This window comes from Typha angustifolia, chromosome 15 (genome assembly GCF_048772165.1).
Source record: "Typha angustifolia cultivar Huaian chromosome 15, ASM4877216v1, whole genome shotgun sequence".
NCBI classification, from domain to species: domain Eukaryota; kingdom Viridiplantae; phylum Streptophyta; class Magnoliopsida; order Poales; family Typhaceae; genus Typha; species Typha angustifolia.
The window spans coordinates 8,698,405-8,723,261 of NC_133253.1; the positions used below are offsets into that span (position 1 = coordinate 8,698,405).

The following is a 24,857-nucleotide window of genomic DNA, read 5'->3' on the forward strand; positions in this document are numbered from 1 at the left end:
GCGATGCCAAAACCACTAAGTAATGCTGACAATGTTGTCAATGGTGAAGGTAAAAGTCTCGAAAATTTAAGCTGTCTTCCAGCTTCTTCAATATAAAAATGTTGAGACTTTTAAGTAGGAAGAAAACGTAATCGAAAAGGCCTAAAGCCTTTTAAAGTTTTTGAAAATTTCAGCATGCTTGCTTGGAAGCATCATGCAGACTATTCTCTCTTTTAGAGAGAAATCTAAATTTATAAATATTTTGAATCCACACTATTGAAAATATAATTCTATTGAAAATAAACGAAATACTACATGAACCTGAATGTAATGCTGACAATGATAAAGGTAATGCTGCTTATATCATGCACTCCTTGTATACCAAGCCCATCATTTAACCTGCTCTCTTTTTTTTTTTTTGGGGAGAAATAAAGCCCACTATTTAATCTGTTTGACTGCTGTTTATTTAAGTTAAACTAAATTTACCTTGCTTTTACTGAGAAAAATACTGTATTTCTCTTATGTTTGCTGAAAGAAACTGTAGGTTGAAATAAGCCAGTGATGCAAGTGGCAAGAGACCACCAAATTCTCTTTCCACTAAAGATTTCTTGTGGTAGAATTTTGATACTCAAACATACAAAGGATTGAGATGCCATTTTACTCATTGCTCTGGTCGACATATGTAATCACAAAGTTTAACATGGCATTTCATTCTTGCTTTAGATGACTGATGGTTAAGAAGTGAAAAAAAAAAACATCTCGTTCAATAAGATTGCAAACCTGAATAATAACCAAACACTGCCTTGTTTTTTTCTCTCCTACTATCCAAACATAGTTCAGATTTAAATAATGAAATCACGACAAGGCAAGCCCTTCAGTGTTCATCGTGAAAATCCGAAGAACAGATAACCTGTACAGATCCGAGCTATATCGGAAAAATAAATACTCTATTAAGTGAAAACATTTTGCAGGTAACAAAGACTATAGTGGGTTTCTTCTGAATTGTCTTTCATCCAGAAAAACAACAGAATAAGTATTAAAAAAAAAGGAAAAGGATGATTCATAATATGGCAATTCCCTCGATGGGAATTAATATTCCACTTCAGGAGCTAATAGAAAAAAGGTGCCAGACAGCCAGATGAGGCATTAAGACTTAATTTTATCATGGTGCTCTAAAATGAGTATATATAAAGTTTCCACGAATGTTCTTTAAACAAAGACCTTTTCAATTCTTTTACATAGGAAACTGAAACCTCTATACATAAATACTTTATTCAGGGTTTTGAATTATTTCTCTAAATTAATATCATGTGAAGACGCCACTATAGCAGTTCTCAATGATCAAAGTCTCAGTGAATATTGACTTAGTTCTTTGAATTAGAACCTGGTGAAGAGGGTCGTCGTCGCAGTTTTAGATATCCAAACTTTCCAGCTCCAGGAGATGAACCCTCAAAGATGATTGGTAGATAGCCGGTCGCAGCTTTGTATCTTTGCTGAATCTGAAAGACCAGCAAAACTTAATATCAACTCATCTCACAGCATACATTGATATTACCCAAATCCAAAAGAAAAAGTAGGAAAAAAAAACTAAGCTCCATAAAAAGAGGGAATGATACTACCTAAATGTAGCTAGGCTGAATAACTATCACCAATCAATGATGCCAATCCAACAACATAACTTATGGCCCATGATGCTTCTTTTCCAAATGACGAAAATAAAATGATGACAACTTAGTAATGAAGCTGGTTATGACAGCATCATTAGTTGCATACATATTGATTAAATCAACAATGCGAACAAAAAAAAGATCAATAAACATATCTATATTTGTGCTAAAAACTGTGGCATGTCGCTGTGGCAAAATCCATTTATGAAGATAAATGACAATTGAATACAATAGACTACTGATAAGAACATGCACATGGAAAGAAGCACCGAATCATAATGATGATAATCAGCATCAGAAATTTAAAAACTTTATGCAACAATGCAAAAATTAAAAAATTAAAAAAAAAAATAAAAATCCTCAAGCCTCCAGTCTGCAATCTTTTCTTGTAGACCAATATACTGGAAAGAGAGAAGGGCAGAAAAACCCAGGAGATTAAATTGTTCTGATTTGCTGCAAAACTTATCTTGCATGAACATGCCAACTTAAGCAGAGCTACAAGGCTATAAGACAACAAAAAAATGTAAGCAGATGCCACTTATGCCGCTAATGATTAGTTCAACTTTTGATTACTACCTCCATGATAGTATTTATTTAGGATAATTCTTCACTACTATGCAAGCGACAAATTCTAAGATATGACCTCAAAAATTTCTTCACTGCTGCGAAGGCAGTTTTTTCCAATTACACAAACTGAGCCACCAGAGCCTCCGCCAGTGATTTTGGCACCAAACAAGCTTGAACTTCCATCATGAGATAATTTTCGGTGCTGCACTTCTTGTACTAAATTGACAAGCCTGTCAGTCCCATCAGAGCCTAGACCACAGTCATTGTAGCTGTAGTGGCACTATAGGAGAAACAATTTTGGGTGACTGACAATTCCAATAACAAGATATTCATATTGGTTAACAGAATTAATTCTCTTAATAAGAAGGACCTGTACCTGATACATGAGTTCTCCAAGGGCTGAAAGCTGCTCATCTGTTTTAGCTGCAGTTAATAATGCTTTAAAGACCTACATGCATCGAAGTAGTAAAGCTGTGGTCAGTTTCCTAGTAAGAAAGGAACCTAAAGGCCAAAACTATGATGTAGCCTAAATCGACAGGCCAAAATAGAGCTAGCATAAACCACTAAAAATTCAAACTGTATAAGCTAAGCAAATTGACACTGGTGATACATAATACCACAGATTGTCAAACACCTCAGTTGCATGTGGTTGGAACAAGCTAGATTCTTCTTCTGTTAGAATCTGAGGATAGGTGAGGAAGACCTCACGACAGTATATCATCAAGGAAATATGTAAGGCTGAGCACAGCACACAATCAAGATATGTTAAGATCCATAAGTAAAGGCTACATGGCTACAAATTCAACAAACCAAGGGTGAAAAGCAGAAGCTGCTCCCTAGCAGATGAAACAACTGTAATGACCTGAATTAAAAATAAAAAATTAGTGGGCACATGCGGTAGGCATGTGCATTGCTAATCATCTTCTCCCTCTCGTAACCAATTTTTTGTAAGGCGGACGCCAGTGGCAGTCGGTCACACCACCACCTAGCGTCTAGGCAAAAGGTGGGCAACAAGGTGAGTAATAAGACAGTCTGGCATTTACATATATAAAAAATAAAATAAATATATAATTAAATTTTATTACTAATATAGAATTAAAAAGAGTAATCAATAAATAATTACTGGTTAGTTCCTCTAGTTAATTCATATTTTAAAAATTAATTATTGTACAAAATCAATAAGACAATAACTATGTTATAATCCGACCACGTGGGCCGAGTCAGTCGAGTCGAGTCTAGTAAGTCTAATTTACTTATCGCCTTATATTTTGAATTAAGCAAATAATCTGCATGTGAATCCAATCAGCTAGGAGTGATCATGGTTTATTTGGGATTATGATTGGATGTTGAGAGAATTATTAAGTTAGCCATTAAAATTATCGTTATTTTCTTTTAGTCTTGGCCGTTTATTTTCTTAGAAGTAGATCTAATTAGAAACCCTAATTCCACCTTCAATCTTAGCCATCAACACATTCTACCAGCCACCTACACCTACAACCAACCACCACCACCCTCCAACGATTACCGCAACGTCAAATATTTTCATTTCTGTCCCGTTATGACATTCCTCCATTATTTCGATTATAATTTTTTACTCCAACCTTGGAATCATGTGAAACCAGAGCCAAAATATCCCTGACTCATGAGACTATCTCCCATTAAAGTTTCAAAATTTTCTTACATACGGATTGTTTCATATATGGTTCGTAACAAACTAATTAGTAATCACTTGTCCGAATATTTCAAACTTTTCAGTATTGGCTAAATCCAATTCCCAAACTAAGCAATAGGCACGTAATTACAAACTACATTTCAGTAACTGTCAATTCTACTTACATAATTAGCATTTAGTAATTAATTAATAATTTAAGATAGAGCAAGGAAGCTATTCTACATGTTTGCCGACGGCGACAATGGAAGGGAGGAGTAAACGGGAAGAAGAGAAGAAGAAATGGAACTGGGAAGAAAGAGATGCTAACAGATGGCAGTTGCCGCTTCATGTAGCTAGCCCCTAGAGTGAAAGTGAAGTAAAGCAGAAAGAGAAAAGAAAAGAGAAGAAAAAAAAGGTTGCATGCTGTCGCCGCTGCTTGCTGTCATCGCTCCCGCTGCCTCCGGTTGCTGCTATCGCTATCGCTTGCTGTTGTCGCTCAAGAGATGAGAGAAAGGAGGATGAGAGATTGATTAGGTATTTCTTTTTTAAGTTAGTCACTAACTAACTATCCATTTGGGTTAGGGTTGGATTTTTGTTTTTCTTTTAAGTTAGTCACTAACTCACTATCCATTGGATAGTTCGACCATTAACTAACCCGATATAACAATTAAGTGGGTCACCAAAAGGAAAAGGCAGGCCGCCTAGTTGCAATGCGGGATGGCTGGCTCACCGCCATGGTTGCCTTTAAAAATACTGCTTGTAACCATTATGAGAGAGAGGGGGTTAACTTGTGAAATCCTCGATGAAATCGCTGAAGAGATCATGGCTAACCCTAATTTAGTTCTCCTATAATAATCCTAACTCTCTCCTCTTCATCTCTTCACCATCATCTTCTTCCTCCTTTTATTCTTCTCCTTTCCTACCCCGTCAAAGTCATCATCATCGAATCCGGTTGTCTGAGTATAGCCGAAGCAAGTGGAGACAACCCAATGACTCCATAGTGAGTCCTCTTCCACATCCTTAAATTAATTTTAGTTTCTTGGAGTATATTGCTGTATAGCCCCGATTTTGTGTTTGTGGCTTTGTCGATGAGTCCTCATAATTCTTCCTATTACGTTGTCACGTCAAATTCGTGCAATATCATCATGTTATCTTCGTGCAAAATATATCATGTTAACATTGTGCATTATGGTACTTCGTGAAATATTATTCTTTGTGCATCTAGGGAAATATAAATTATGAGAAGGGAGAGCTTTGAGAATAATAACTGGCTAGATATTTTCATGGATCTCTTAGTAGTGACTTAAATCTACCTTAAAGTCTAGAGGTCAAACATATTCCTAATAATATGGTGACTTGACTTTAGCCAAGGTTAGCAAACAAATCCCAGACTAGACGAAAAATATCTCTAATGTAACTCTAATGTCTCTCAATGGCTAAAGAAAAGATAGGATATATTACTTAGTGACACCTCCTAGTGATCTTAACTGGATCAGCTACAAGAGAAAAAAAAAACTAAGTGCCATCTCGAGACTTCTAGTTGATGTGGATCCATGGACACAAACCAAAAATGAGAAATATGACATTTATTGGATTGAAAAATCTATAACTAGATCAACTTGAGCAGGTTATCAGCTTGCTAATCGCAATATTCACATTTTAAACATGCCGATTATTATTATTAATTGTTGAGCTTTGGTTTTTTTAATCATATTGTGCATATCTTAGTTTGTTGGCTTTTGGGTGGATTCACCCACTGAGCTAAAATTATTAGCTCATTAAACTCTCTTAATAAATTTTAGATGTTGATCAATGTGGAAAATGAATATGGTGCAGTGGGATTCATCTACCTCTACTCTGGGATTTGGCTTTTTCCTTTAGTTGTATTAATTATTATAAAGACATTGTCTAACTTGAACATCTTTATTTCTTTAAGAGTTTTTAGCTATTGGCTTAAAGTAATTAATTATATTGAGCAAAGATGGTCGTGCCGGTCGGCATTTATCATGTCGGCAACATACCAACAAGAGGAGTGCCACACGACACCCCTCCTAGTAGTTTCATCGCTCGTCATTACTACTTGATCTCGATGGGCAAAGAAGGGTGAAGGTGAGTAGTTTCCCTCATTTTTTCTCTCTCCTCTTGTGGCACTATCGACAAGTGCAGCAGCACGCGCCGTGCTGTGCCGGTCGACACATGCTGTGCCTGTGGCATGACCATCCTTCACCCCCTTTAGCTAGAAGAGCCTCTTTGTGATGCAAAAGGTTTGACATCAATCGGAGTCCAATAAGTCACCCCTCATCTCTTTATGATAAAAGGTTCTGGTTGCTTGTTGCAAATGTTTGAAATTAGGACTCTGGAGCCACCTGATACTAGTTACTTACAGCTGGTAGATAGAAGTACTACAAATAAGTCTTTGCCTACAAAATCTGTAGCACCAAATCCCATGATGAAGGTGCACACAGGTACTACCTACTTGCTTTAGCTAGGACATCACTATGATTTAACCTGACTGACTAATCATTCAAGTGAAGAGTGCAGAAAGAATAACAGAAATGATTCATTCAGTGTCCAGATAACTAAGTATGGTGTAATTGGAGGTCAAACCTGAACACGGAAATTCTCATAGATGGGATGCTTCGTAGGCGCCTTGACACTGTAGGATTGCTTTGGGTCGATGACAGTTACTGAATCACCATGATCTGCATACTTCTTTATAAATGCCTGTCCAGTTATGCACTCTGGAATTTTCCTTGCATAAGCAGCTTCATACCTGTGATAAAAGAACATTATTATGAAGTAATGGTTGTTGATATAGATTCCTAAAAGATGCCACATAGATCTGATGATAATTCTACAAAAACATTGTTTGACTTTGACCACAAAAAAATTGCTCTTAAATAGAGAAGAATAAGATTAAAAACTCAGATAAGATGATCTTTAAGAAAATCTAACCTGTGTGGTGATAGATTGCACAGGTAATTCATCGAAGCTTCAGCTTTTAGAAATTCAATTCCATGTTCTTCACATTCATCAGAGTTCATATAATCACCTTGCAGGGGGACATTTAGACTAGTTGGGAATTGAAAAAGAAGGGCAGAGGCTGCAGACTTGATCATCTTTCGCCCCATAAAGGTGCCTATTCTTACAGATCCATAATCAGTCCCACCAACACTGCATCCAGGAAAAATTTATTCCAAAGTAAAGTTTTAATTCCTTTTCTTGATGAATTTTAATTCCTCACTATCAAACTATTTAACAATCATCTTGGAGGAGCTTGATTTCAATTGAATATTGAGATTTCTACCTGTGACGTATTCCAGAATCAAGACCCCAGAAACGTATATGGGTTGGAATAGTAACCAGTTCTTTGATCTCAGCAGGCTACACAAAATTATAGAAAGGTGAAATTAATGGAATGATATGAGTATAAGAATAAGGGTTTGTTTGGTTACAATATGAGGCAAGGAGGAATAAGTCATCCCTAGGCTTATATCTCAGGCGATGACATATCCCATTGGATTACTAATCCCATGACCCTTTTTTAGTCCAATATTTCAGTTATAATGGACTATGAATGGGATAACGAAAAGTGCAGAGAAAATTATCTATATGAAATAACATTACTCTCCTTTCAGAAAAGAAAACTAATAACACATATCATTTTTTAATTATCTAAAACTAAAGTTATATCACTAAAGTAGATTATTGTGCATTCTAAATATAAAATAAAAACAATTTCTTATATTTATAAATAATAGATATTAAAGTATAGAAAAGATTAAATTCAAAATCAATTATAATTGAAACTAAAAACGATATCTATAATAAATAAAGTTAAATAGGAATATATAAAGTGAGTAAAATAAAATTTTATTTAGTAAAATATCAATTAAAGTAAAAAAGAAAAATAAAATGAGAAAAGGAAATTAAAATAAACATAAGTAAAAAAAATTCAGAAAAATAAAAAGTTAAGCAATTGAAATATCCTACTTTGAATATTAAAATCTCTAAACTTGTCACAACAAATGTCACATAACATAAATTTGAGGGCAACATGATAATAGAGCCCTTATAATACCCCCCCGCCTCTTCAAGGCCATTAAAGCCCATGAGATTACTAATCTAATCTCACTATCCCAAAACCAGGACACCTAAAAAACTACCCCCCCCCCCCCCCCCTTCAAGGCCATTAAAGCCCATGAGATTACTAATCTAATCTCACTATCCCAAAACCAGGACACCTAAAAAACTAGGAAAGGTTATCATAAAAGGTAGCTTCACAGACCTGGCAAATCATAGCAAGAAGTTTGTTAGCTTCCCCACAAGCAGAAGTCATTTGGTCCATCACCCCACAAGGAGCTCCAACAATGTGATTCTCTACCTGCCAAACATCTTCTTACAGTTAATCTGCTAAAAGATGAACGCATAAAAATCCAATCTTGTTTATGAACTATGCAATTAAAATGTCGCATATACCTTTTGACAAAGCAATGCAAGATCCCTTGGTGAGATACTTAAACCTAAATACATGCAAAAAATCTTGTTAAGCATCATTAACAGCTGTTGACGTTTAAATATAATTGAAAAGGTTGAGTTTCTTTCTACTTTTTTCTACAGTTGTTCCAAACATGTCTAATGAACATCACAAAATGTACTGCAACAAATCCATTAACTGCAAAATTTTCATATAGAGTAGATGTAATTTAATTCTAAATAAAAGAAATGTGATGTTGAAGTACCATTCTATTTCAAATGTCATCTGACATAGCAAAGATGCCATTATGCTGCCCAACTAATATTTTGTAACATAAAAACTATTAAGAGAGAAAAATAGTATAAGCAAGAAAAGATGGTTTTAGTTTACTTTCCTATACAGATGTTTTTATGGGCATAAGATGACAACCAGAGAGGTAATAATGTTGACACTCAGATTAAGAAACAATGCGCATACTAGATGAAGTAAAGTTGTTGCATTGCAGAGATTCAGAAATATGCTGGTGCATGTACAGAAATTATTAAAGCTTCTATTGCTTAGATAAGGATTGAACTCTTTTATCAGTAGAAGAATCAACTACATATTATTGAGTTACAAAATCACGAAACCAGAATCCAGAAGTTGCAAAATTAGATTTCATAAAGGTCAAAGAAGAGAAGAGAAGAGGATATAATTACTTACACCACGGATGTATATATTAAGAAGCAAAAAACTATATGCTGCATCAACATTTTATCACTAATTTGCCTTATTTACGCAACTTCTACTGCCTTAAAATTGACACCTTTCAAACAACATAAAATGAAAACCAATAAATATCATCTTTTACATGCTTCAGTTTGCTGTTATTCCTTCTGTTAAATGGCAGACATAGACTTAAAAAATGTAGCCACAGGAGGGACAAAAGATTGTCATGCAGGTTCTTTTTTCTGTTGACTGGCACCAATAATGTGCCATGTCAGTGCCTTACTTGCAGTCATCCAAGAGAGTTTCCTAATATGCCTACTATCTATCTCATGCCATGCTGACCTCATGTTTAACCATAGTTACCATGTGCCCATTCATGCCAAACTGGTATCATTTTTTTGGTTCAAAGGTGTGCAATAAACAGATGGAATGTTCTTACAGAGCTCATGTATCAGGGCATCACCATCATACAAAAGACATGGCAAAGTATCATACTATCATTCATACATACAAAAAGCAGATTGTAAGATACTAATATTACATAAATAGGCAAACAAGATAGACACAAATAGGTTATAGGTAAACAACTAAGCCTCCTGCAAAGCTCCACATCTGAGTAATGTGGGTAATAATTTGAATCTATATCTGGTGAACCTAGGTTACTAATTAGTAATCTTATGAACCCCTACAAGGAACTAACTTAAGTAACTGAACAAAGCTGCATGATAGAAGACAACCATTGACACAAGTCTAGTGGAGAGAAAACATATTAGCATCATTTAAGGTTCAAGGCTTCAAACATATCAATAATTGTTGCGAAGCTTAATCATTATTGTAGAACAGACTAAACATACTACCATGAGCTGCAGCGATTGCAGACATACTAGCAACCTCTACTGATGCAGATGAAGAAACACCTTTGCCTTCTGGAACAGCAGAAGAAACCTGCAATTGAGAAAGCAGTGACAAATACAAAATGGAGAAATCAGAAGACTTAACCATATAAGCTAAGTGGAAATGTCTTAGCTTCAAAGAAATGATATAGAAGCCTTTTCATGGACTATAATAAACCATATATAGTGAAAGATATCCAAGTTCTTATTCAATGAATATGTCCAAGTTATTCAATGAAAGTAGATATTAAAAAAAAAATCCACCACCTGGTAAGGAATAATCTGAGGCTAGTCCAGGACTTCTATGTAATTAAGTTCTGTGAGATATTCGCTAAAAGATAGATGAAACAGACAGGTCATACAGGCAATGATGCAGTGGTCTCTCAAGATGCATAAGAAGGAATGTAGTATGCTATAGGTCAACGATGGTCGTGTTAGTGGCGTACTAACATGTGGCACGAGAGGGTGCCGCACGACACCTCTTCTAGCAGTGATCTGCTCGCCGTCAACATTGTTGTTGCCGACATGTGGCACAAGCGGTGCCTCTAGCTCGGATGACAGCAAAGTCGGCGAAGAGCAGCAACAAGTAATCTTAATGGAAAAGGAACGATGCAAAAATACTAAACTTTTTGTCCAGCACATATCATAAATAATGAAAATCATGCAGGGTTTCAATTGAAAATTATAATTTAAGCATAACAAGCTTATCTTCGGTTAGAGTACCTCTTTTTCTTTTGGCAACCTTTACTAGTGGATCTAAACTTTAATGAGCTTAATGCATGTGTCTCATTGGACATTAGGGGGAAAAGAGGGTAGGGCTATTCAAATTTAATCAATGACTCAGCTATAATAGAAGAGGGGATATAGAATGGATTACTCTTTGTCCAAGTTATATGAGCATATCCATAAGATATTTCCCTCTCTAGAATCAGACATTTACCCAATTGTGCTGAATTATGGAATTCAAGATCTCCAAAAAGTTCCAGAATCAGATTTACAATGTAGAACAATTATAAACTTTTACAGGATTTGATTTGGTCTCAGAAAGCATGTAAATTAAGAACTTGAATATGTACATGCCACTAATGGTTCAATCAACAAAAGAAAATAGGACATTACCAATAAGCAGATACTCTCAGTAAAACGCACTCCTAGTTCAGTCATTAAGACAAGCACTGTTCCAGCAACATATGCTGCCCACCTGAGACATGGCAATTTAACTAAAAAATAACTCACCACACACAAGAGGACTTCTATATCATTTACAAGAGAAAAGTAACACACTTTTGAGATGGATCCTGTGCAAAGTATGTGTGAGCCTTTTCGTATGAAATTGGTTGGTCACCATCCATTAGATCTGATAGGTCCATATCAAAGGTTGGAGCACGGTTACTCAACTCCGAACCAAATGATACCTACATAAAAGCATGATTCAGAATCAACAACTCGTGCAGAAATAATAAAGAAACAAAAAATAGGAGCAAAATTTTAAAATTAACAACCAGGACATTGAAAAAAGATTGGGACATTATGGTAATATTTCCTAAATCAGAGTTGTGCAGTAGTCTGCATGTTTAAGCCTATAAGGTATGCCTTCCTCACCACTCTTCTCCCTCCTAGGATCTCATTTGATTTTCCTGTCATTCCATTGCCTTGACTATCCCTTCTGATGGCTGAGAGCTCCATCACAACCACCAAGCTTCTCCTCATCTCCTCAGCAGGTCGTTACCTCCTCTCCACACTTATTGCTGCCTAACCTCCCCTCCTCTTCTCCTTACTGTTTCTTGCTCCTTCCACTTTTGACAATATCTTTGCATCCAACACCCTTCATCAACCTTCAACTTGCCCTCCATAGAAGCACATTGTTTCAGTATTATTAGAGTAATTGTATTTATTCATTTATTAGAGTTTAGGTGGCTTCATTTAAACAGGGTTAATGCTCTATCTTATTAATCAAGCAATAATTTTTTCACCAAATACCCTCCTCTCCTTTTCTCTTCTTTCCAAACCCAAAGGATTAGTTTTTATATTGTTTCATGGTATCAGAGCATCCGTCTCCAGGGACTTAGCTCAAACAGTCTACTTTTTCCCTTTCACTGTTGTCATCAGGTTTTTCAGACAGATAAGCTCAATCTGAGCTCTTCGATGAGCAGCCCACCCTTGTACCCTCGGCCTCATCGCTGTTCTCAAGGACCCTCATCTCTGTCATCGCTCCTCCTCCGGCTCCATTGCTCGCTCACAGAGAATTGGTTTATTCTAAGCCCCTCGTCGCTTGTTGACAGAGCACACCTGCCTTCTTCATGAGTAGCCTTTCAATGAGCAGCTTCCTCGCCAGCCTCCTCCCGGTGAGCAGCTCTAACAACAGCCGTCCATCGGTCCCTGGTGAAGAGACCACCTCATCTCACCACAACCTCCCTAAACCGCATCATGCCCATCGACCACGTCAGTTCTTGCTTCTTCCATAGATCCAACATCGTTGTTGTCTTCTTCCATAGTTGGCTCTGCCATGGTTCAGTGAAGCTGCTTTACCTGCTCCACTTTTGTTGCAGCCTATTGTTCCTAGTATTGAAGAGAAGGGAGCCTTGAAGACTTGCTCACCAGATATTCGTGGAAAGCCGCATTGGCTCTGCCATACCTCTGCAGCCAGTGAAGTTGTGTTTCACTCCTGCTACAGTTCACAATTCCTGACATTAAAGTCAAGGAAGCCTTGAAAGCTTGCTCTCCAAGTGTTTGATGAAAAGCCTATGCTTGCTCACCAAATGTCCGACTAAAAGTCACAGTAAGAAATATTTTGCTGCTCTCTAAATGTTCAACAAAAGGCTTGAGTGTCCGCGATGCCCTCAAGCTGTTTGATAGATATCATCCCTTCCAATGGAGTCTTGTGTCCCGGTCAGTCGTGAGAGCATGTCCTTAGTTTCCTTCTTGTCACTCAGATTGATTAGAGCACATAGGCATCTTCTATCGAGATAGGCCTCCGTAGATGTCTTCTAAGGCACATCAACGGTATCTCCTTAGGGTGTGCTCTTTTTTGCAATCATCCAAGCTACCATTGTAGCATCATTGAGTTTGACAAGCCTAAAGCCGTTCAATTGGAGGTCTCATCTCCTGAGAATGCTAAGTGGGCTTTGTGTGATATGGAGATTTGCATCTATCTTATCTTGTAGGTTGATCAATCATGTTGACCTCAGCTCTAGACATTATCTTAAACTCATGTTGTCTGAGTCACCTCAGTCGCCTATTCATCCAATTGACTCTGATGCATCGCTTTCAGTTCCTTGCAACATTCTCTTGCCCCTTCCAACTCCTCTTCATATCAATAATAATAGTGCTAAATGGCTCAATGAGAATCCTATTTTTCATGAGAGGATGAAGCAGATTAAAATCAATGCACTGCACTCATCAAAAGTATTGAGCTAGCATCATTTCTCTACATCACCTCAACGCTAAAGAACAGATTGCCAACTTCTTCACAAAGTTTCTTCCCCTTCCCACTTTAGGAAACTTGTTAGCAAATCCTCAGTTTATGATCCACCTTGAGGGGGCAGAAGGTATTAGAGTTATTATAGTTATATTTATTCATTTATTAAAGTTTGAGTTGTTTTATATAAATAAGGATAAGGTTCTCTGTTATTAATCAAGCAACACTTTTTCCATCAAATACTCTCCTCTTTGTTTTTCTCTCCAAATCCAATCTAAGGTAAGACTTTGTATTGTTTCATGCATGTTAATGTACATGTCCCCTAATACTATGTCTCGGGGACACATACCTTGTATGATGTATTTATACATCTTTTAGTGAGAAATAAATCATCTCATTACTCATAAGCCGTAACATGGTATCAGAGTGCAACAAGAGTTTTTGGTCAAAAGAGGGAATCTAAAGGAGTTGCCTCATTGCTGTTGAAGAAGCTGTCATCGTGGAAAGATGACATTGCCTTTGTGCTTGATGCTCCTTATCTCCTTAAGGGATTTGGTGACGATGGCTGAGGTGAGGAGGACAATGCTAACCTTGGCTTAATGGTTCTCGATCCTCGACGGTGAGCTTGTTGGTGACACAGATGATGTGGAGGCCTTTTTTGGGGGAAAGACCGAGGGGCCCGATCTTGAGAGTGAGGGACCTCGCTACGTCGACTTTATTGCTGGTGACTTGGTCATTGTCGTTGTCGACTTGGGAGGGATCGATCTTCTATGCACTTCGTCTAGCCTTCTACCTCTAGATTTGGAGGCGTAGCAATTGTAGTGGGCGAGTCCATCTAGCTCATCATCCCTAACCAACACGGTATTCCCATCTAGGTCTCCTCTTGCCACTAAACACCACTCTCTTTTTGTCTCTCTTTTTGTTATTTTCTACAGCAATTTTTCAAGCAATTGGATCATTTAACCAATTTATTGCTGCCTCAAGTACTTTATCAAGTCAGATCCAGCCACGACAGTGATTGATTTGATCAATTTATTATTATTGTCTAGTTTGTTGTCATCAACATCTTACCAAAGTAATTGCTACCTCAAGTAGATCATAGCAGAATTTTGCTACCTCAAAACTTGAATCTATGGCTAATTATAATCCAACCTGTGATTACTTTCCTCTTTGTGCTGACTTAATGCTTACGATTGCTACTGGTTAGCCATATTGCGATTGCTACCTAGAAGACTCGTGATCATCGTGTTTGGGCATTTTTTATTGTCTCCATTGGCAAAACTCTTTGTTCAGATCTCATTTGTTACCATGGCATGTGATCATTGATCACATTTTATCAAGACTAGTGGTACTCGGGAGTATTATCTTTTATCTAGTGCTCAAATTGCTCAGCAAATGGGCGATCCATCCAACAATTCTATAGTCACGTGTGATTTCTAGCGTGAGTTGTAGGTATTAGAGCTTCTTATTCCATATTCTACAAATTATGAGGCTTCCCAAAAGTGTCGTCAACTTTAGCGGTTTGTATACGCTTTTCGTCCAAAGTTAACTCCTATAGCAGGCACATTGGTTCCATTGGGTACCTTGCCAAGCTTAGAGTCCACAGTAGCTGAGTTAGTTGTTAAAAAGACACAACTATGCACTGTTTAGTCTTGTTTTGCCTCCTCATTTGTCTGTTTCATTGATTAGAGAAGATACATTTCTTGTTGAGGTAACATTGATTCATCTTGTTCCCATTGCCGCAAGCTACATCTGATTGAAAATTGTTGGGAGTAGTAACCTGAGAAGTATAAGAACCACAAAACTAAAAATGCTCTCATCAGACTACAACTGCGGCCGCTATTGTCTTCACCAAAGTGGCTCTCGTCCCTAACATTCCTAATAATCGTCTGCAACAGATTAAACAGATTCTTGCTCAATAGAGTCAGCTTCTCAAATGTCTTATGCATCATCCAGCATCCATTATGTCTGCTTCACAATCTGATCTCTCAACTATGTTGGCCACTTCTAGTATTACTAGTGAAACCTGGATTGCAAACTCTGATGCCACTTGCCATATGACTCCAAACTTCTACATCGTCACACCTTACTCACTTACTCCTCACTTGCCACCTGCCTGAATTGCTAGTAGGTATTTTAATCATTAGTCTAGTTCTATCATTAATACTTCCACACCTTTTGATGACCTTATATTGCCACATGCTTTCCATGCTCCAAATCAGAGCATGAACCTTCTCTCTATTAGCAAACATTTATGACTCTGGATATCATACTTTATTTACTGCCACTTCATGTGTTGCGCAGGATCTGTATACTAGCTAGCAGAGCTGGTGGCTTATCGCCTTTTGTTATTACATCTTCTTGTTCCATCTGCGTCTTATTTTGCTGGTGCCTCCCTCTTTTAGTCCTACGTCTAATTGTGTGGGTTGCAAGTTGGTTAAACACTTAGGCCCTTCCCTTTTCTTCAAACATTAAAACAAGCAATTTTCCTTTTTGTAAGAACCGGAGAAAAAAAAAAAGGTTCAAGAGAGGGTGCACATGCTCTGCACATGCAACCCCCTCCCCTCTCCCTCTCCGACACGCGACGAGGCGCAGCGAAAATCTCGCCTAATCTGAATCAAATTAAATTTAGATTTTCTTTTAATTTATAAATTAAACCCTAATCTCTCTCTCTCTCTCTCTCTCTCTCTCTCTCTCTCTCTCTCTCTCTCCCCTTAACTCCCTCAGCCCCCTTCTCTCTTTTCTCTCCTCCTTCGTTTTTTTTTCCCCTCACCATCGGAGTCACGCAGTGGAATCAGCCTGCCGGAGTGCTGCCGGAGTTATCGGAGACCACCACGTGACTCCTTGGTAAGCCCTCTCCCACCCCTCAATTTTAATTAAAGTTTAATAAGGTAAAATGAAAATTCCTAAATTGGGTTTTGTGGCTTCATCGACAAATCAAGCTGACCGGCGGCTTCGAACTGCTTTTGCTCGTGCTCAAGAGCTCCAAGTCATTGGCTTTGCGCCATGGTTGCCTTCTGGGAGAGCCCTCGTGACTCAAATCACCGTCGACCATGAGTTAGGAGTATTGGTCGTCGTCGGCAACTTCTCCACCTCGTGTGGTTACTGTGGCCATGATTGTGGTGGGGAGCTTAGGGTGTGGCTAGCAACCGCCGACAGCGGCGGTCGCCGATGGACTCTCTCTCTCTCTCTCTCTCGCCCTTCGATTCCCTTCGATTTGGAGAAGGCAGACTCGAGCAACCCGAGTCTGGCCTTCTCCCATTATGTTTCTAGATTCGGGTCGGATTGGATCCGAATCCAAGGGACCCGACCCGGTTCCATTAGTTTAATTGGTTTAGGCCTTGGGCCCAATCCATTTAAGTGTTGGTTGGGTGGGCTGCGGGCCAACTGCAGCCCAGCCCAATTGATTTGGGCTTATTTTGACCCAAATTATTAATTTTTGAGTTAAATTGTAGAAAAAATTTAATATTTTTGTTATTTAAAAATGTTATTGTTATTTATTATTAAATGTGGTGATTTTTAGCACGTGAACTAGGGATTTGAGATTCAGTTATCTTGCCTAGACTCAGATGAGTGAATTCACTCACATATTTATTTTTATTACATTTCGTACCTTGTCAGATTATATAAATTTTTTGTGTGCAAATTTATTTATTTCATCCTTACGTGCAAAATTTAATTATCAACCCTATGCCTTCTCTCTTATGTGATTTTTGGCACGTAAGGATGATTCCTATTTAGATTTCTGTTAATCTTATCGACCCTATGCCTTCTCTCTTATGTGATTGTTCTTCACATGAGGTTCTTTTCTCTTTTATCCCAAACTACAATCATTTTCATTTTTTTGGGCCTGCTTTGTCTTTCTTCCTGCTCATGAGCATAACAAGTTATCTACCATGTTTGTGTGATGTAATCTTCCTACGTATAGTCCTGAGCATAAAGAGTATTGTTGCTATGATCATTTGAGTCGACAAATGTGTATTGCTCATCATGTTACTTTTATGGAGGATACTCATTATTCTCGTGAAGCTCAAGGTCTTATTTTTCTTCAACCTACATCTTCTCATTCTCCATAGTATCCTATTGAGCCCTCGCCTACTCATTCTCCTGAGGAGTCCACTGCTAGTGATCACGATGCATTTTCTTCTCATAGTCCTCATATTACTCGGGTGTACTCTTAATAGGTCAGTTTTGTCACTTCTACGTTTGCCCCACCTCTATCTACAGGTCCTCCTAGTTGTAATGTTAGCTTTCAACGTTCACAGCATGAGCATCGCTCTCCTCAGATTTATGGTTATATAGAATTTGTGTCATATTCTTCTGAGTTTCATGCCTTTCCAACAATCTTCTTGTAGAACATGAGTCTAGTTCTTATCAAGAGATTGTTGTTCATCCTCTGTGGAAGTGTGCTATGGTTGCAGAGTTTCAGGCCTTTAAGTGTATTTATACATGGGATATCGTTCCATTGTTGAGTGGAGTTGGGCCTATTAGTTGGAAATGAGTTTATAAAATCAAACAACTTGAAAGTTCTATTGAATGATACAAGGCTCATTTTGTTGCTAGAGGTTTCACTCAAAAGTATGGCATTAACTACGAGGCCTTTTCTTCTGTTGCTCAAATGACTATTGTTCGCACTCTTATTGCAATTGCTGTAGTTCATTGTTAGCCTTTATTTTAGATGAATATGAAAAATGCTTTTCTTCATCGTGATTTCTCTAAAATAGTTTATACGCAACATTTATCTGACTTATATGTTCCTTCATCTCATATCTGTCATCTTTGTCGTGCTACACATGGACTTAAGTAAGCACCTTGCGCTTGGTTCGAGCGGTTTCGCTTGTAGTTATTGAGGCTGGTTATGTTGAGAATGCTTATGATTACTCAATGATTGTGCAATCATCAGTGAATACGAGGGTTATTCTCTTACTCCATGTAGAGTAATTATTTTTTGGGTCTTGAAATTACTCAAGGTGAGAGAGGTATATTTCTATCTCAACAAAAGTATGCCTCCACTTGATTAGCTCGGCTGCTATATCCGATGATAGGATGATTGATACACCTCTTGAGCTTCATGTGGAGCTTTATCCTACAGATTTTGTACTGTTGTCATATCTAACTACATATTGATAGATTATCAGTCAACTTGTGTACTTATGCACTAGACCAGATATCTCACATGCTTTTGCTATAGTTAGTTTGTGGTAGCTCCTCGATCTGTTCATTGCACACCATTTATTCATATTCTCATATATATTTGGAGACTATATTACTTGCTCCCTTTTGATGTCTACAAATTCATCACTTGTGCTTCGAGCTTACTTTGATGCTAATTAGGATGGAGATCCTACCGCCTGTTGCTCCACCGCTGGATTTTGTTTGCTTCTCAAAGATTCCCTTATCTCTTGGCATACCAAAATGCTGGATATTGTTTCACTCAATAATACTGAAGCTAAATACAGAGCTATATCTACAACTATCAAGGAGACATTCATCTTAAACATTTATTAAGTGACAAGAGTGTTAACTGCTATGCCTACCGCTCTTTATTATGATAACATGAGTACTATACAGATTGCGACTAATCGTGTATTTTATGAACGAACCAAGCATATCGAGATGGATGCTCGATTGATCTTATATCAATTTCTAATTGGCACTATCGGTCTTCCTCGTATGTCTTTTATTGACTAGATTTCTAATCTTTTCACCGTCATGTCCAACTCCTCGTCTTAAACATCTTATTAGCAAACTCTTTGTATTTAAGCCACCTTGAGTTTGAGGAAGGGTGTTAACGTACATGTATCTTAATACTATGCTTGGGGTACAATATACCTTATATGATGTATATATACATCTTTTGATGAGAAATAATTATCTCATTAATTGTAACACAGTAATAAGCAAAGATCACGACCCAAATTGAGAACTACTATGGGAGTTTCAAGCATAAAAGGTACTATTGTTCTCTTATTTACAATGTTACAGTTAACTCAGGTAGTGTTACGTTATAGATGAAATAACCATTATTCTAGAAAGGTTAAGATTCTAGCCTTACAGAAACTTCACGGTAGATATGATAAAAAAATATGCAAGCCTGATCTTATAGAGAAAAAGAACAACGACAATGTAAATAAAAAGCTTTCAGTAGCAATAATGTAATACAAAAAAAAACCGGGGTTTAGGCTTCAAACTTTTAAAGAAGACTCTAAGTAGGCTGTCAAAATGATCAAGCCACTCGAGCTTGGCTTGATGTTAGGCCTAATCAAGCCTGGCTTGAACTTTATTGGCCCTTGCTTTATTAGTGCTCTCAGGCTCGAGATTAATGCAAGTCTAACTTAAATAGAAGTAGGCTCAATCAAGCTCCGCCCAGCTCAAAATCAAATAAAAACCAACAAATTTTGAATTATGTACTAGATTTAAATTAAGTTCAAGTTTGACTTAAATCAAGCTTAAATTAAACTCTTTTAAGCCAAATTAGCAAGATAAATCAAGATTGAACCGAGCTTTATGGGGAAGATATTATAGAATCATCACTATTGACTAGTGCAAAATTCATGCAACTCTTGCTGCTGTATGCTTAGGGGGGAAAAAAAGGAAAAAACTCAACATATTGGTTATAAATATAGACATACAATTTGCAGCGCAGGAATGGGTCCTTGTCCTTTTGCTAGCTGCCTTGCTTGTGCATGTTTCCAGAGCTTCTGCTTTCTTGGATGGTTCTTCTGAACAGCAACATGGCAGGCCTCTCGAATTGGCATCTAAATTAATGGGATAAAATAAGATGCTAACAAAAATTCATGAATGCCAAGCACATAGAAGTGACTGCTATAAACTACTACATCATCAAGTACCATGACCAAAATTAGAGTACCATTGTTCTCGATTTTTAGTGCTTGTTTCACTAGCCAATTTTCCAGTTACTTAATTCCAAAGTTACTCTAGTCTTAGTTGTTTTAATACTTCCATTATTTTTGGTGACTGGTGAGATCTAACTCCCAGATGCAACATAAGGAAAAAAAAACTTGAGGTATTACTGAAATGAGTTGGGAAAACAAAAGGAAGATTGAATGTGTTGTTAGAGGAATGTTAAAAGCATTGTACAAATGATGAAATATCTTTCTTCTTCAGTAAATTAGTAACTTGTTTTAAATGTAACAAAAAATTCTCTTGTACTTTTTCAGTACATCTCCATGCAGTCCCCTGATAAAAGACTATTTCACATATATCCTTAACTCATTTCAGGTTTTCAAGAATTGTTCTAAATAGTAAATTTTTATTTTAAAGAAGAAAATCCAGGTTATTTATTTGGACTAGTTAGCATTAGCGCATCTAGCTAAGTATCTAACCTGCAATACAATGCTTCCTGAATAATCTGCAATACCTCCCATGACATCTAACCTTCCAGGTGCTCTTGATACATAAATTTCCTCCTGCAAATAGAAGAAGTTCATGAACAACAACTATTAGGGAAGATTCATCATCATACTCTTCCACAACACTTTTTAGTAAGACCTACATAGATTAAAGGTAAAAGATAAAAACATACAATAACTAATTAGCTACACAATTACTTTGAATCCACCACATATTCCACATGTTGGTAAATTTAACCAACTTTAAAGTAAACTATTGGTGTTTATAAAATGATGAGGAATTTCTATACAAGAAGGCATCATCAAACTTTAGTCTTTTCTTTTCCTTGGAATAGACAAGCATAATGATTAGCATAACAGACATCAGACTTTGACATGGCTGTCAAATGAACAGGAGAACAATGGAATTGGTAGATAAAGAGGACTAACAAAAAAATTCTGTTTTCTGGCAAAGGGCCATAAAAGACAGGGATACATAACCAAGAAAGGATAAAATAGTGACCAAGGAGCAATAAGTAAATAAAAGTTTAGCATCCATGCACAAGCAGTCATCAACAAACCTTCACCCTGTTCTTTGGCCCCCATTGGCAAGTAGTGCCAAGTATGACTTGCATTAGAACATTTCACAAGGATGTGTACTAAAAGAACTATGGCAAGAAAGATGCAACAAAGATAAAAATAGGCACAAGAGATTTCAATTTTTCCACAAAGGACCATTAAAGAAAAAGACATAATTATTCATGGACTAAAGTGGCAATTAAATTGGAAAAGCATGGCAAATTAATGATGTTAAAGGCTTGATTTACATTGTTGGTGTACTACAACTTAAGCTTTTGGGCTAATTGGTTCTCTAGCATTGCACCATAGCAATTTTCTAGATATCATTAGTGCAAAGTTCAAACCTTGTCTAAATTCCTCCTCTATTATCTTACCAGAGGAGTGGAGGGGTTGGAAATTCTTGTATTTATCATCTATCTAAATGCTGTATATGAAGGGTGTGTAATAAAGATATAGATTATTGGTCTGATACCTAACAGCTTGCACTTTAGGGCAACTGGTTATCTAGCAAATGACAGGAGTACAAGGAATTCCAGCAGTGAGTAACAATGTCTAAGAAAATCTACAAAGCATGACCGACAACAGAAGACATCAAATTGTGATTTTTTCTGTTATTGCATAAAATAGGCGTGGCTCATTTTCCAACAAGTAAGGAGTGAGATGATACAGGTCATCAAAATGAACTAACAGAATTTCTCAGATACCAAATTTGCATCAATCTTTTGTGACAAGAAAACTAGCAATAAAAAGTAAAGTGTTGATCTGGACCAGCATACACAAGAAAAGTAAGAAAAAGAAAAGGTTGGACAGTGGAGAACCTCCCAATTAAAGAGTGCGGCAGCAGCATTTCGCTCCCGTAATTGGCGTTTCTCAGGACTCTTAGGATCAGTTCCACAATCAAGTCCAGATAGACTCTTCAGGAAAGCCATCGTATCAGACAAACCTTGTAAATCGCCATGAAGTATCTCAAAGTCCTCAAAACATCTTGCAAGAGGTATATTCCATAGTCAACTTCAAACATAGAGGTAGCACTTAAATTAAAAAGATATTCAAAGAAAGAAAGAAAGAAAGAAGGAAAAAGATACAAATAGATACTAAAGAACTCACGATTCAACAAGAGATGCAGTCCCAGTTGCCTCAAGATTGGGTAATATAGGACGAAGACCAATTTCATTTTCCGCACGAGAATACCAATCAGGAATACCCACATCTCTGCCAGGAGCTCTTTGAAGTTGATACCCGAGTACTATGGCATCACGCAATCGCCTCGCTCCACTCAACTAAATCCATGAAGCGCAAAACAAGTAGGCTCAGTGAAGAAGCACAGAGGATGGAGAATGGAGATCAGCAAGAAGTTGAAGAAATATTCACTAAGAATACAGAGCATCAAAATGTAAAATAGGCATAACTCAAATAATAATATCCTAGTGCTTTTGCAAACATGACATTTAAATATTGCTCAGAAAGTAAAAAATCGATATGTATATTGCACTTCAATAGAATAATGTCTGATAACACCCATCCAATCTGATGCTCACACACAACCCTTCTCAAATCTCAAATGCGTGAGGCTCTTGCCTACATGGGGTCAAGGGAGGGAACATTTTAAATTATTACAAAATCAATGAGAAGTATAGTGTTATCCTGTACATGTTGGGAGTAATAATATAAGTAAAACAGAAGGTATGAATTTAATGCTGATAACGGCACAATCAAGGGAGATAGGAAACAAAGAAACCAACCACAAAATAAATAACAATAGTATGAAGTAGAACTTGTCTTTCTACAATCAATTTATCAGGCACATGCAGTATCTCGAAGTAGTATAGACTATAGATACTTTATAATCTCTAATCCAGTAAAAATATAAGATCAATCTAATAATAACACACCTTGTCAGAAGCGTACTTCTTTCCAACAGCAGTATCTTGTAGTATGCGGGCTGCCACCTGAGAGAATCAATAGATCCCACAGAGTAAAGGAAAATAGATAAAATGGAAAATAAACAAACACAGTTGATATTCATACACCACATTTAATTGAAGAAGAAACAGGAGTCTGTTTGTGGTTACTTTGTGCTTATTCACAGTAAGTCTGAAACTCTGAAACAATGTTTTATGTAGTGCTTAATTCTTATTTTAACATATATTAAGGCAGTTCACGAAATGAAAACAGATGGACCAAGAAGAGAGGTTCACTGAAATACAATTCCAAGGAATGCTGTGAAAATTAGCAAAAAGAATACCTCACCACCATTAATTCCTCCCTCATAACAGGGATGAAGAGTCAGTGCACACTCAAGATAAGGTTTCCAGTGTCCAGTAAGCAAATCCCTTCTAATCATCTCAACACCACCTTGGTAATACTGCTCACAAAGACAAGATTAAAGAAAAGAGGATCACAAAATATGTCAAGACAGATTCAATCATTCTATACCAAGGCAGATCTGAGGAAGTCAAATATATATATATATATATATATATATACATATATATATATATATATACACATATCACTCTTTGGTTGCGATGTGACAGGAGACATATTACCTCAAGCATATTTCTTAAAAATGGTTCTTCATTAAAATAGTCTCTGCGCACAAAAACAAATGGCAACCTATATGCCAAAGCTTCACTGACAGTGCCATACCCAATTTTCCCTAAACAGTGGATACATATAACGAACAAAAATATTATATAGCTTAACATAACCAACAAAATAATTATATTTCATTGTACCTATATCAATGTTTTACCTAGCATGCAGTCGGATGCTGCTATTAGATCAGGTGTGTACACATCCTTTGCAAGTTTAATAAAATTTGGAGGAAGCTCTTGGTTATCTGATGCACCGCAGACCTTCATTGACATTATTATAGTTTCAGGTATGCAGGTGTGGTCAAGAATCAATAATCACACAGCATGAAGAAAAGAACACTTTCATTATTATTATATGCAACTAAACCATACCAGACATAGCCAACCATCTGGTAACCAGCCTTGCTTCAGTTTCCATCCTGCTGGCTGGAACACAGACAAGGATTGACATTGCATCACATACAGATATAAAAGGCTGTGAGTTAGTTCATAGCCTTGCCAATAAAGAATAGAAGATGCAACATAAACAACAATGACTGATATCTAAAAAGGAAAATGATGATCTGGCACTGGTATCATTATCCTCATGAATTTAACTCTTCAACATAAAAGATACTATGGCAAAAGTAATGACTCCACAAAGGTACAGATCAAATATGTCAAAGACCTCAACTTATTAGGATATTATCAAAGAACTTCCCAAAAGTGTGAGAATTCATTAGAAGGTCAAACAAGTTCTTTTTTTTTGTATGGGAACAGTATAAGTTGTAAATGATAATCGAAAAGGTCATACTTTGAAAACAGAAATATCGACCAAGTGCCTGTTTATAACTTTTGCCACAGAAGATACTGGCCAAAACTTTTGTCAGTTTAATAACATAATGTCACAATTAACTTGTCAATTATCCAATTCATAAAGTCGAAAAAAAAGAGATAGACATAACTCAAATAAAGAGTAACACAATACCA

General features: G+C 36.9%; 1 protein-coding gene across 1 annotated transcript in view; it reads right to left on the reverse strand.

Moving 5' to 3' along the window:
- Positions 1 to 931: 931 nt before the first annotated feature.
- LOC140778182 (L-arabinokinase-like) overlaps positions 932 to 24,857 on the reverse strand; it is a 40,379-nt gene continuing 16,453 nt past the window's right edge. Inside the window, exons 11-30 of the mRNA XM_073122769.1 lie at positions 24,261 to 24,314; positions 24,047 to 24,149; positions 23,841 to 23,950; positions 23,537 to 23,656; positions 23,184 to 23,240; positions 22,399 to 22,571; positions 22,110 to 22,275; positions 20,707 to 20,790; positions 19,993 to 20,118; positions 11,227 to 11,357; positions 11,062 to 11,143; positions 9,907 to 9,994; positions 8,344 to 8,387; positions 8,153 to 8,248; positions 7,172 to 7,248; positions 6,820 to 7,038; positions 6,472 to 6,637; positions 2,590 to 2,661; positions 2,290 to 2,493; positions 932 to 1,478 (exon numbers count right to left, since the gene is read on the reverse strand). Of these exons, the coding sequence (XP_072978870.1) occupies positions 1,344 to 1,478; positions 2,290 to 2,493; positions 2,590 to 2,661; positions 6,472 to 6,637; positions 6,820 to 7,038; positions 7,172 to 7,248; positions 8,153 to 8,248; positions 8,344 to 8,387; positions 9,907 to 9,994; positions 11,062 to 11,143; positions 11,227 to 11,357; positions 19,993 to 20,118; positions 20,707 to 20,790; positions 22,110 to 22,275; positions 22,399 to 22,571; positions 23,184 to 23,240; positions 23,537 to 23,656; positions 23,841 to 23,950; positions 24,047 to 24,149; positions 24,261 to 24,314 (2,307 nt within the window). The 3' untranslated portion in view covers positions 932 to 1,343. The remainder of the gene's footprint in view (positions 1,479 to 2,289; positions 2,494 to 2,589; positions 2,662 to 6,471; positions 6,638 to 6,819; positions 7,039 to 7,171; positions 7,249 to 8,152; positions 8,249 to 8,343; positions 8,388 to 9,906; positions 9,995 to 11,061; positions 11,144 to 11,226; positions 11,358 to 19,992; positions 20,119 to 20,706; positions 20,791 to 22,109; positions 22,276 to 22,398; positions 22,572 to 23,183; positions 23,241 to 23,536; positions 23,657 to 23,840; positions 23,951 to 24,046; positions 24,150 to 24,260; positions 24,315 to 24,857) is intronic.